This window comes from Oncorhynchus clarkii, chromosome 9 (assembly GCF_045791955.1).
Source record: "Oncorhynchus clarkii lewisi isolate Uvic-CL-2024 chromosome 9, UVic_Ocla_1.0, whole genome shotgun sequence".
NCBI lineage: Eukaryota > Metazoa > Chordata > Actinopteri > Salmoniformes > Salmonidae > Oncorhynchus > Oncorhynchus clarkii.
The window spans coordinates 41,089,482-41,101,166 of NC_092155.1; the positions used below are offsets into that span (position 1 = coordinate 41,089,482).

Genomic DNA, 11,685 nt, shown 5'->3' on the forward strand with positions numbered 1-11,685 from the left:
CAGCTGTTTATAGATTGTGTGTGTGCATGAACATACAGTAAGCATGTGTGAGTGTTGTCAATATTTATGTACACACGCAGAGACACACACACACACACACACACACACACACACACTCGATGTCTACACAACTAACCCCATTACCTCTGTTCCTTACAGAAATATTGCTGAACCTGAGACCGAGGCGTGTGGTGGAACAGAAACGAACTCAATGTGATCCCTTTCAGAGAGAGGAGTGCAGTGCTCAGTGTGTGCCGGACCAAATGTACCTGTGAGTGGTATTCTACTCCCACCAGTTGGGGGTGCTGTTCCTCTGAACTCAAGGACAGTCTCACAAAACAAGACCGAGAACAAACTCTATTCTACATGCACTTACATGAGACACGCCATGACCCACCAACACACACACACACACACTCAAAAACAGTCATGTATGTAAAGCGGAGACGCACTGTGACACACACACACACACACACAAACTGACAGATACACAACTGTTTCATTCCTTCATCAGTCTTTAGTGATGTAGTTTCATTAGTCCTCTCTCTGGGTTCTATGTCTCTGTACTGGACACACGCCACTCGCTGGACCAAACAGACTGAAGCGGGGGACACCCAACTAATAATGATCTGGCTCTGACAGACACGGACGGGGGGACGGATGGACAGACATGAGAAGACATCCTCTCGTGGGATGTAACTAACGCTTTGTTCACCCCTGGGCATGGGAATTCTCTCTCTGCTTCGAAACATTGGAGGAATTATTCCCTAGTTCTGGTCCTGAAGGACCACTGTGTATGCAGTGTATCCCATCCGGTCTCTGAATCCACTCTTAATGAATGACATAATACACATGATGTAGTCCCATTGCTGGAGAAGGTGGGAGTTGCTTGTAATCACTGACACAGGGTCAGCTATTTTCACATCCCCCTAATAGTTAATATTAGGGACACTGATCCTAGATCTGTGGTCATGGGCAACTTCTACCTCTATAAGATAAATTACTATACTGATGAGCAGGCCTATAGTCAATGAAACAACTCCGAAGTAAGTAATTGAGAGTCAGTATACATACACAGTGGTCCTGCAAGAGACTGGGTTAAGGTACGACAGAAATAAATACTAGTTGGCTGTGATTGCACTTTACGGAAAGGCTGTCGTCAAAAGGATTGTGGAAATATTTCTTGGTCATAGAGGCCTTTACCCAAGAATGAATGCATAACAGAAAATCTTGTTTTGCTTTTGTGTGTGTCGGAGGATGGGGACTATTTTGATTGGAAATGGATTACCGTGACGATCATTATTCTAAATGGTTAACCAATTGAAAGGCAGTAAGCACAGATTTTATAGAACACTTTCTTCTGCAGTGTGTTGATTATGGGAAAGTTAGTGGATTTCAAAGGTTCTGATTATTAAAGTCGATCCTTAAAATGTGCTGACCTATTTCAGAGGGCAAAATTACCCTCAATATCTATACAACTATTCATAAATGATCATTTAAAAAAACGTGAGTATATTGTATTTTTAAGGAGGAATTCGTAAGATTTACATTCTTGGTTACCTCATGGAACACTTGATAGCGATTTTTTGCCAGTTATTGAATGAGTTAATTCCTAAAGTAATCCACACACTGTGAAAGAAAGGGTATCCCTGATTTTAATGTATGTTTATGCAGATTTCTAGCAATAATCTTTTGTCTTGGTTCTCCTGTGAGGGCAAAGTGAAGCATCATTTACTCAAAGTCAAAACGATGGTACTGCAGTATTAGGATACGACTCATCTTGTTTGGATTTTTTAACATGTTGTCTGTGAATATAAATTGTACATACGCTTCAAATGTATTATATATATATATAAATATATGCTTTTGTAGGTCACATACTGTTTTTGCACAGATTGTCAGGCTAGATATTTAAAGTATAATTTTCTTATTATGTCGTAGGTCAAAACAGCTTTTATTTTCAATACTTTAACCATGGGCGAAAAGCAAGGGGCTATTTCTCTGATCAATACTGAAATACTTTGGCTCGATTTCTCTCAGAAAGCTACAACTGCCACTTTTGCTCTCTCAGAAAACACTTTTTTTTATTTGTGATCTATAAATCATACATTTCTCTTTTTCAAAGACATTGTGTATATTTAGAGATGCTTGTGTGATCCTGTCATTTTCTATTAATAGATTTGTTTTGTTTTAAGAGCAATCAAACACACACAATGCCAGAAGAGGATTCATGTAATTGTGTTAGACTTATGAGGGTCCATGTTTCTTACCAGTGTGTGGATTGATATTTTTTAGATAGGGCCCTATGACTCCAATGGCTCTACTACTCAGGCTCCCAAGTGGCACTGTGGTCTAAGACACTGCATCTCAGTGCAAAAGGCATCACTGCAATACCTGGTTCAAATCCAGGCTGCATCACATCCGGTTGTGATTGGGAGTGCCATAGGGTGGCGCCCAGCGTTTGGCGGGGTAGGCTGTCATTGTAAATAAGAGTTTTTCTTAACTGACTTTCCTAGTTACATAAAGGTTAAATAAAACAATTAAAATAGTTCCATTCCTTATAATTCCATACTCTATAATTGGCCAGGCTACTTAACAGCGACTATGTGCTCACAGGTATGCTATTATAGACAACCCAGAGTCGTTACAATACTCTATAATTGGCCAGGCTACTTAACAGCGACTATGTGCTCACAGGTATGCAATTATAGACAACCCAGAGTCATTACAATACTCTATAATTGGCCAGGCTACTTAACAGCGACTATGTGCTCACAGGTATGCTATTATAGACAACCCAGAGTCGTTACAATATCAAGACTGCTTCTCTAGTTTTCTCCCCTTCCGTTGGGCACAGATGCTGGTTTGTGGTGGTCGGTTTTTTACTGTATGTGGGCAGTAACACTGCGGTTGGTTATATTTGTGGCTTCGCTTTGTCAATAGGAAGAGTCATGTTGAGGAAGGCTGTAAACTAGAGGGTTATTTGGATTTCCCTCTCTCTCTGTCTGGATTGAAGGTTATTTTGGGACATTTTACATGGTTTTATGTTGAACCTTGATATTGCATTTACATTGTAGTATTTTCTGTGAAGCTTTGTGAGAAAATCTTTTAAGACATGCTCAATCCAAAGATTTTTGTTTTGTCATTCTGCAGTGCTTCGAAACCGGTTGTAGATGGTGCAAGTACTCTACTGGCGTGTGTATTTCTCTGCTGCACAACCTACATGTAATCTGTTTTTCTTTGTGTGTGTGTGTGTGTGTGTATTCCCATTCATACACCACATAGAGTTAACATGGGTCTGATTCTGCTGAAGTGATTTTAATCTTGTTTGTGATTGTTGTTTTATTTTCTTGATTTTTTATCTCTTATAATGTATGGCCAGTTCAAAGTTGTGGTGCGGGAAACAGTTGTTTCATGAGATTGACCACTCAGAAAAGAAGCTATTTTAGTGGCACTAACCTGAGGTAGAACGTCTGACGATAAGAGACTATCCCATGGACTCTAAAACGATTTACAATGGCTTCAATGCTGAAGACGGCTATCTTATCTTTCAACACAATGGAGAGTATCTTTAAGCTGTTTGATGGAAACTTCATTACATCATGGAGTAGCCTAGAGTGAATTTTTTTTGTTTCAGTCTTGATGAAGTATATAAACAAATATTTGCTTACTGAATATTCAAAATAACTGTTTTCCGTGCTTTTGCTTAAAAAAAAAAGATTCCTCTTGATGTATCTACCCTTTGATTAAGTGGAAAGATGGGGGAATAAAATAACACTTGGGGGGGTGGGGGATATACGGTCATAATTTCAGGATGTAAATTACTGTCGCATTTTTTTCTTACTTGTTTCTTGATGTTAATATTGATGTAAATACAAATTTCTATTTAAACATTACATTGTGTGTGTGTGTTGTGTTTCATTGTAGTAACAGTACGCTTCAAAGTTCCAAAATAGCTTGGCCAGAGGGAAGAGAATGAGATCTTGGGTTAGAGGGTAAAGCACTGGACTAGATGATAAAGAATAGGGCCACTTATCATATGCGTACAAATGACGTCTGGAGACTGAGGGTCTGCGTGAACTAGGGGCCCAGAGGTGAGAGAGTGGGAGGAGGTGAGAGTTGTCTCTGATGGGGGGGTGGTTGGGTTATTGTATGGTGGATCAAGAGAAAGATGGTGGGTACAGTTGGCTACAGAGGTGCCAGCACATGTCATTTGGAATATGGGGTCTCCTTGCCACTGTACTACAGTGGTAATCTCAAACCTTTTCAAACAAAAGATGAATTTGAGACTAAATGCACACCAAGATCCTATCGCTGTCATCAAAAAACGAAATGTCTCAGCCCTTCTTTGTCTCATTGTTTAGTAGGCCTACTGAAGGTCAGAACATTTTATTGAATTGGCCTCTCCACGTGGCCTTTTCCCACACAGATAGAGAGAGAGAACCAAAAATGTGTGCAGGGTAGTCATGCACCCCTAAAAATCTGAGTGGGCACAAAGTATTTGAAAATGGCCTGGGGGTGGTCCGGAGGGGGCCAGGAAGTTGGAGAATTTCGAATTTTTCAAACACCTGAAACTGCTTTTTTTTGCCATAATCATAGTGCTTAATTCTATGTAAAAAAAAAAAAAAAAGATTTTTGTGCGTATCTAAGCATACCTCTTGAGCTGTCTGTAACTAAATATACTTCTCTGCATCTATGTTAAAATCTGGATAAAAGATTGAAAGAATGTGAGTCTTATTCAGTACATTTAGTTTTTGCTTGCTTTTCTGAAGTCTACCAACCTTACCAGCAGGCATGCCAGCGAAGAGAGTTAGACAAGCTAGCTACTCTCACTTGATTGATGGCCTGAAATGGGTTCTTGGTAGCTAGTTCTGAGGTTTGGAGATGGTAACCTATCTGGGCTAGCTAAAGCTTCATAAAATTCCTAGGTGGCTAGTAGTTTTACAGAGAAACAACATATTTTTTTCTTAACAGAACATATCTGAGGGGTCACGTGTCCCCTACAGGCATGACGCCTATGTGTGTCAGTGGAGGCTGCTGAGGGGAGGACTGCTCATAATAATGTCTGGAACGGAGCAAATGGAATGGTCATGTGTTTGATGCATTTAAATACCACGTGTGTGTGTGTGTGTGTGTGTGTGTGTGTGTGTGTGTGTGTGTGTGTGTGTGTGTGTGTGTGTGTGTGTGTGTGTGTGTGTGTGTGTGTGTGTGTGTGTGTGTGTGTGTGTGTGTGTGTGTGAGAGAGAAAGAGAGAGTGTTTGTGTGGGCCCTGACAGTGAATCTCAGTAATACAAAAATAAGTGCCAGGACCACAAATTCCATCTAGACAGCGTTGCCCTAGACCACACAAAAAAACTATACATACCTTGGCCTAAACATCAGCACGACAGGTAACTTCCACAAAGCTGTGAATGATGCAAGAAGGGGCTTCTACGCAATCAAAAGGAACATACATTTTGACATCCCAATTAGGATCTGGCAAAAAATATACTTGAATCAGTTATAGAATCATTTATGGTTGTGAGGTCTGGGGTCCGCTCACCAACCAAGAATTCACAAAATTGGACAAACACCAAATTGAGACTGCATGCTAAATTCTGCAGCACCAAATAATGCATGCAGAGCAGAATTAGGATGATACACCTACAGAGAGATTAACGTAAAGAAGAGTCCCTTAAGCAAGCTGGTCATAGAGCTCTGTTCACAAACAGACCCCACAGAGGCTCAGGACAGCCACACAATTACACCCAACCAAATCATGAGAAAACAAAGAGAATTACTTGACACATTTGAAAGAATTAACCAAAGAACTGAGCAAATTGGAATGCTATTTGGCCCTAAATAGAGTACAAATAGAGTACATAGTTGCAGAGTACCTGAAATTGTGACCACTGTGACTGACCCAAAATTAAGGAACGTTTTGACTATGTACAGACTCAGTGAGCATAGCCTTGCTATTGAGAGAGGCCCCTGTAGACAGACCTGGCTCTCAAGAGAAGACAGGCTATGTGCACACTGCCCACAAAATGAGGTGGAAACTGAGCACTTCCTAACCTCCTGTCAAATGCATGACCATATTAGAGACACATATTTTCCTCAGATTACACAGACACACAAAAAAAATAAAAAACAACTCAAATTTGGATAAACTCCAATATCTATTAGGTGAAATACCACAGTGTGCCACCACAGCAGCAAGATGTGTGACCTGTTGCCACAAGAAAAGGGCAACCAGTGAAAAACAATCACTGTAAATACAACTCATATTCATGACTATCTATTTTCCTTTTTGCACTTCAACTATTTGCACATTGTTACAACACTATAAATAGCCATAATATGATGTGTAATGTATCTATTATACCTTTGATACTTTTGTGAGTGTAATGTTTACTGTTAATTTCCGGTTGTTTATTTCACTTCGGTTTATCCATTCCACTTGTTTTGGCGATGTAAACATATGTTTCCCATGCCAATAAAACTCTTTGAATTGAGCGGGAGAGAATACATGGTCACCTCAACATTACAACCTTTTATCTGGTCTTTCCTGTGAATGGTCACCCCTGGCGTGCGCTTTTGTCTTTAATCGTCTCAATTTCCTCTCACCTCAACTGACGTTTTATGGGCGTTACTGTCTCTAGCCAAGCCTTTTGCGCTTGCTGTAGCCCTTAATCAAAAGTGAAGGTGATGTTTTATGGTCAGCAACCTGGAACTTATAAAATGACAGCAACTCAGAATAAACCAGTCCCATGAACATGGGCGCCAGTTTCCATGTTACTTGGAACCAGCTCCACACCGTTTCAATTCATTGTAATACGTTTATTATCCGGTAGTCGTATGTCTTAGAACTCGACATAGTCCCGAAAGGCTGAAAACTGCTACATGAGTCGAATCAAAGCCTAGGCTATTAGCCTACACGTTAAGATGACCTATTGATCACGGTCAAGTATGTTCATGTGGATTCGTTGCAGCATAAAACGGTGTTCTTTGTGTCTTCAAAAGACAAAGACAGGTGTTAGGAGAACGTAAGGGTGCAGCTGGGAGGGCGTGAGCTGCGGAAAGACGTCACATATAAAGTTCACAGCTTCGCTTATGTATTGGCCAAAAAGGGGAGTGGGCGTGTCTGAAACTCCCCAATATAAATATATATCCCCCCCCCCCCCCTCTCTTGTGAGATATTTCGAAGGAGTATTCAAGACACCTGTCAAGAAGGACCTGGAGTGTAGCCCGTACGTTGGTTGCCCTGCTTCGATATAACTCAAAGCATGGAATAAATAAGTATTTTTTGCATCGATACAGCTCGGACGAATCAAGCCTGATTGCGCGCTTGAAAACCAAACCATTGCGCATTTAAATCTTCCATCTCTCCAGCACCAGTTGTGTTGTTTGGAACTTTGATATACCGCCTGTGACTGTTTATATTGTGTGTTTTTTTTCCCCTTAGACGGTTTAGTTTTTCCATTCGGACGCAGCCGGACAAATGCTTTTCCATCAATTTGTTAACGGAGGTCTGGAGACAATGCATCCCACTATTCAGAATGACACTACTTTCACTAAGATTTTTGTCGGTGGTTTACCTTATCATACCAACAATGCATCCCTTCGAAAATACTTCGAGACGTTCGGGGATATTGACGAGGCCGTTGTGATAACGGACAGACAAACCGGGAAATCCCGAGGATACGGCTTTGTAAGTGTATCCTACTTCATCTAACACGCTGTGCAATACCCCCTTCCAAATCCTCCATAACCTTCCTTTGGCGGGACACGACGCATGTCAGGCTGACTGTCTCCTGTTATTTTCTACCCGTGTTCTTTGTTTAGAAACCATTTCATTTGAATGTAAATGTAGCGTATTGTAGGTTACAGGAAGTGGACCACTGTAACGTGTGAGAAATTGTGTGAGTAGTGCGCTACAGAGCGCGTTCCAAAGTGTCAGTTATTGAGCGCACGATATTTTGTTCCCTTTGGTGTCAAAACTCAGTGGTATCATGTAGCTTCACTGATATTTATTTTGATTACACTTTATATTACAAAAGCCTTATAACAAAGTTACTACATTGTAACCAATGATGAAAGTGCCTTGTGGCAGATAAGAAGTACCCAGATTAGATTTTCTATCACAGGATACTTTCACAAACTGTTCCCCTAGCCACCTCGAATTAGGCCACTGTAATGCTTACCCAACCACCTTGAATTGAGAACATATTGAAAGTGAGGCTAAAGTTTCAGTTATGTTTTACTGGGTAGGCTGGGCCCACTGCTCGTTTCCCACACCCAACTGTAAAACCATTACGTTTCCTTTACATTTTCTGTATGGATCTGTACATGTGCTGCTGACATTCCCTTATGTATTGGGCTGAAGGTGCTTGTGTAATCTGCAAAGCAAAGAGCACTGGTTCTTAACTTGGTGTTGCACACTTTGTTTCGGCCAACAAGGATGTGCAGTGTTTGTGGCGTTGCAGTCACATGTTTTATCATGAGTAGATTATCTCTTACAAAGTGTAACATCAATTATCTCAGAGTCCTGAATAACAACCCGCTCCCTCTCCAATCACACACACACACACACACTTCCTCTCATACACAGACAAATACACACACACACACACACACACACACACACACACACACACACACACACACACACACACACACACACACACACACACACACACACACACACACACACACACACACACACAATGATGAACAACATCAAATATATGTGTATAATGTGAGCTTGAGGGTTTTATTTGCTCTGAAATATATCACACTAATATGCACGCAAGTTTATTTACACAGTTCAGAACAGTGTTTTTAACCATGTGTAAAATATAGTTGTAGTACGAATAGCAGGGGAAGATAAGTAAACAAAAAAATATTGGTTGTATTTACAATGTTGTTTGTGTTCCACTGATTGCCCTGTTTTCATCGCAACGGGTCACATGTTGCTGCTATGATTGCACATTGCAATTGTGGTATTTCACCTAACGGATAAGGGAGTTTATCAATGTTTGATTTGTTTTCAAATTCTTTGTGGGTCTGTGTGATCTGTGGGGAATATGTGTCTCTAATATGGGCCTACCTTTGGCAGGAGTTAAGGAAGTGCAGCTCAGTTTCCACCTCATTTTGTGGCAGTGGGCACATAGGCAGACCTGGCTCTCGAGAGAAGAAAGGCTATGGCAGCCTCTCTCAATAGCAAGGTTATGCTCACTATGCTTTTTTAAAATTTGGGTCAGTCACAGTGGCCAGGTATTCTGCTACTGTGTATTCTCTGTTTAGGGTCAGATAGCATCCAGTTTGGTATATTTTTTTTTGTTGATTCTTTCCAGTGTGTCAAATAGTAATCTTTTTGTTTTCTCATAATTTGGTTGGGTCGAATTGTGTTGCTGTCCTTGGCTTCTGTGGAATATGTTTGTGTTTATGAATAGAGCCCCAGTGTAACGTATACGCTGGGAGTTGGAAAGCAAGTTCAGGGAGTGAATCATTTAATAAATAAACAAACATGGACAAAACAAGAAACACAAGTAGCATGCAGACATGAAACAACGGAACAGAAACAATAACTCCTAGTGAAAGAACCAAAGGGAATGACATGTATAGGGAGGTAATCAGGCAGGTGATTGAATCCAGGTGTGTCTGGTGATGCGCTTAATGATGGTGACAGGTGTGCGTAATAATGAGCAGCCTGGTGACCTCAAGCGCCGGAGAGGGAATATACGGGACAGTACCCCCTCCCTAACGCGCGGCTCCAACCGCAGGACGCCGACCAGAGGGACGGTCCCAAGGACCAGTCTCTTCTGCTGAGGCGCGGGAGCCGGCTGAGGCGTGGGAACCTGACGAGCCGACCGGGCCATTGGAGCCTGACGAAGCAGCCGAGGCATTGCAGCCTGCCGAGCCAACCAAGGCTTGCGAACCTGATGAGCCAGCTGAGGCATGGGAGCCTGACAAGCTAGCTGAGGCATCCTCGGTAGATTCGGCAACGGATGCTTGACTGGACAACCGGGTCTTGTTACTTGACGAATCTGCTGAGGCATGGGAGCCTGACAAGCTAGCTGAGGCATCCTCGGTAGATTCGGCAACGGATGCTTGACTGGACAACCGGGTCTTGTTACTTGACGAACCTGCTCAGGCATGGAAGCCTGACGAGCCAGCTGAGGCATCCCCGGTTGCGGCACCCGGACCCGACGTCACTTAGACTCACAAAAAAACTCCCTGATGCTCCGCTTTGGTGAGACGTTATTCTGTAATGGACCCCAAACCTCACAACAATGGAGAGCAATGGGTTCTGAATCTGATTTGAAGTATTTTTAAACAGATCCTAATGCTTGGGATGTCGAGTTTTATGTTCCTTTTGATGGCATAGAAAGCCCTTCTTGCCTTGTCTCTTAGATCGTTCACAGCCTTGTGGTTTAGGCCGAGGTAGGTATAATTCTTTGTGTGCTCTGGGGCAACGGTGTCTAGATAGAATTTGTATTTGTTGTGCTGGCAACTGGACCTTTTTTTGGAATGCCATCATTTTTGTCTTACTGATTTACTGTCATGGCCCAAGTCAACCAATCTGTGCAGAAGATCTCGGTGCTGTTGTAGGCCCTCCTTGGTTTGGGACAGAACCACCAGATCATTAGCAAACAGTAGACATTTGACTTCAGAGTTTAGTAGGGTGTGGCCGGTGCTGCAGACTGTTCTAGTGCCCTCACCAACTCATTGATATAAGACTCTGGCCAGTTTATTAGGTAAACCCATCTAGTACCGGGTTGGACCCTTTACACCCAGACCAGCCAGAATTATTTGGGGCTTGGTTCAATCTTGTTCAATTGGTATCATGGGGCCTCACGTGTGCCAGGAAAACATTCCCCACACCAGTCACCACTGCCACAAGCATGCACCGTTGACACCAGGCAGGAAAGGTCCATGGACTCCTGCTGCTTATGCCAAATCCTGACTCAGCCGTCAGCATGACGCAACAGGAACTGGGATTCATTTTTCTACTTCTCAATGGTCCAGTGTTGGTGATTGTGTGCCCACCAGAGCCCCTTCTTATTTTTAGCTGATAGTAGTGGAACCCGGTGTGGTCGCTTGCTGCAATAGCCCATCCTTGACAAGGATCCACGAGTTGTGTTCTCCGAGATGCCGCTCTGCACACCACAGTTGTACTGCGGCGTTATTTTTTGGTATGTGGCCCGCCTTTTAGCTTGCAAGAATCTTACCATTCTCCTTCGACCTCTCTCATCAACGTGCTGTTTTCGCCCGCAGGACTGCCGCCGACGGGATGTTTTTTGTTTGTCGTTCCATTCTCGGTAAACCCTAGACACTGTTGTGCGTGAAAAGCCCAGGTAGACAGCTGTTGGATCTGGCGCACCTGGCACTGACGATCATGCCACGCTCAAAGATGCATTGGTCACTAGTTTTGCCCATTCCTAACGTTCAATCGTACGTACACTAACTGAATGCCTCAATGCCTGCCTGTTTTATATGCTGTAGCTATTTGTGTTTGTTTAATGTGTTCCAATTTCCCCAGAAGTGATTTGGTTCTATACATTCACATTGAGCTGTTTTCTGACATGCTGTTCCTTCTTTTTTCTTAGCGTATTTCGGTTCTGTTTTAGTGAAGATGTAGATTCTGGTTTTCTGGGTCTCTTAGTTTTTGGTTGGATAGGTTTCTTAATTCTGGATTTGCAT

The 11,685-nt window shown here is 42.3% G+C and overlaps 2 protein-coding genes across 4 annotated transcripts in view; both read left to right on the top strand.

Annotated features, from left to right (window-relative positions):
• LOC139416305 (nuclear receptor coactivator 3-like) overlaps nucleotides 1–3,896 on the top strand; it is a 125,577-nt gene extending 121,681 nt beyond the window's left edge. For all 3 annotated transcript variants that reach the window (XM_071164797.1, XM_071164798.1, XM_071164799.1), the window contains one exon: nucleotides 160–3,896. In XM_071164797.1, coding sequence (XP_071020898.1) covers nucleotides 160–171 — 12 coding nt within the window. In that variant the 3' untranslated portion in view covers nucleotides 172–3,896. The remainder of the gene's footprint in view (nucleotides 1–159) is intronic.
• Nucleotides 3,897–7,167: 3,271 nt separating this feature from the next.
• The window catches only part of LOC139416301 (RNA-binding protein 38-like), an 18,683-nt gene continuing 14,165 nt past the window's right edge, over nucleotides 7,168–11,685 (top strand). Inside the window, exon 1 of the mRNA XM_071164792.1 lies at nucleotides 7,168–7,690. Within this exon, the coding sequence (XP_071020893.1) occupies nucleotides 7,481–7,690 (210 nt within the window). The 5' untranslated portion in view covers nucleotides 7,168–7,480. The remainder of the gene's footprint in view (nucleotides 7,691–11,685) is intronic.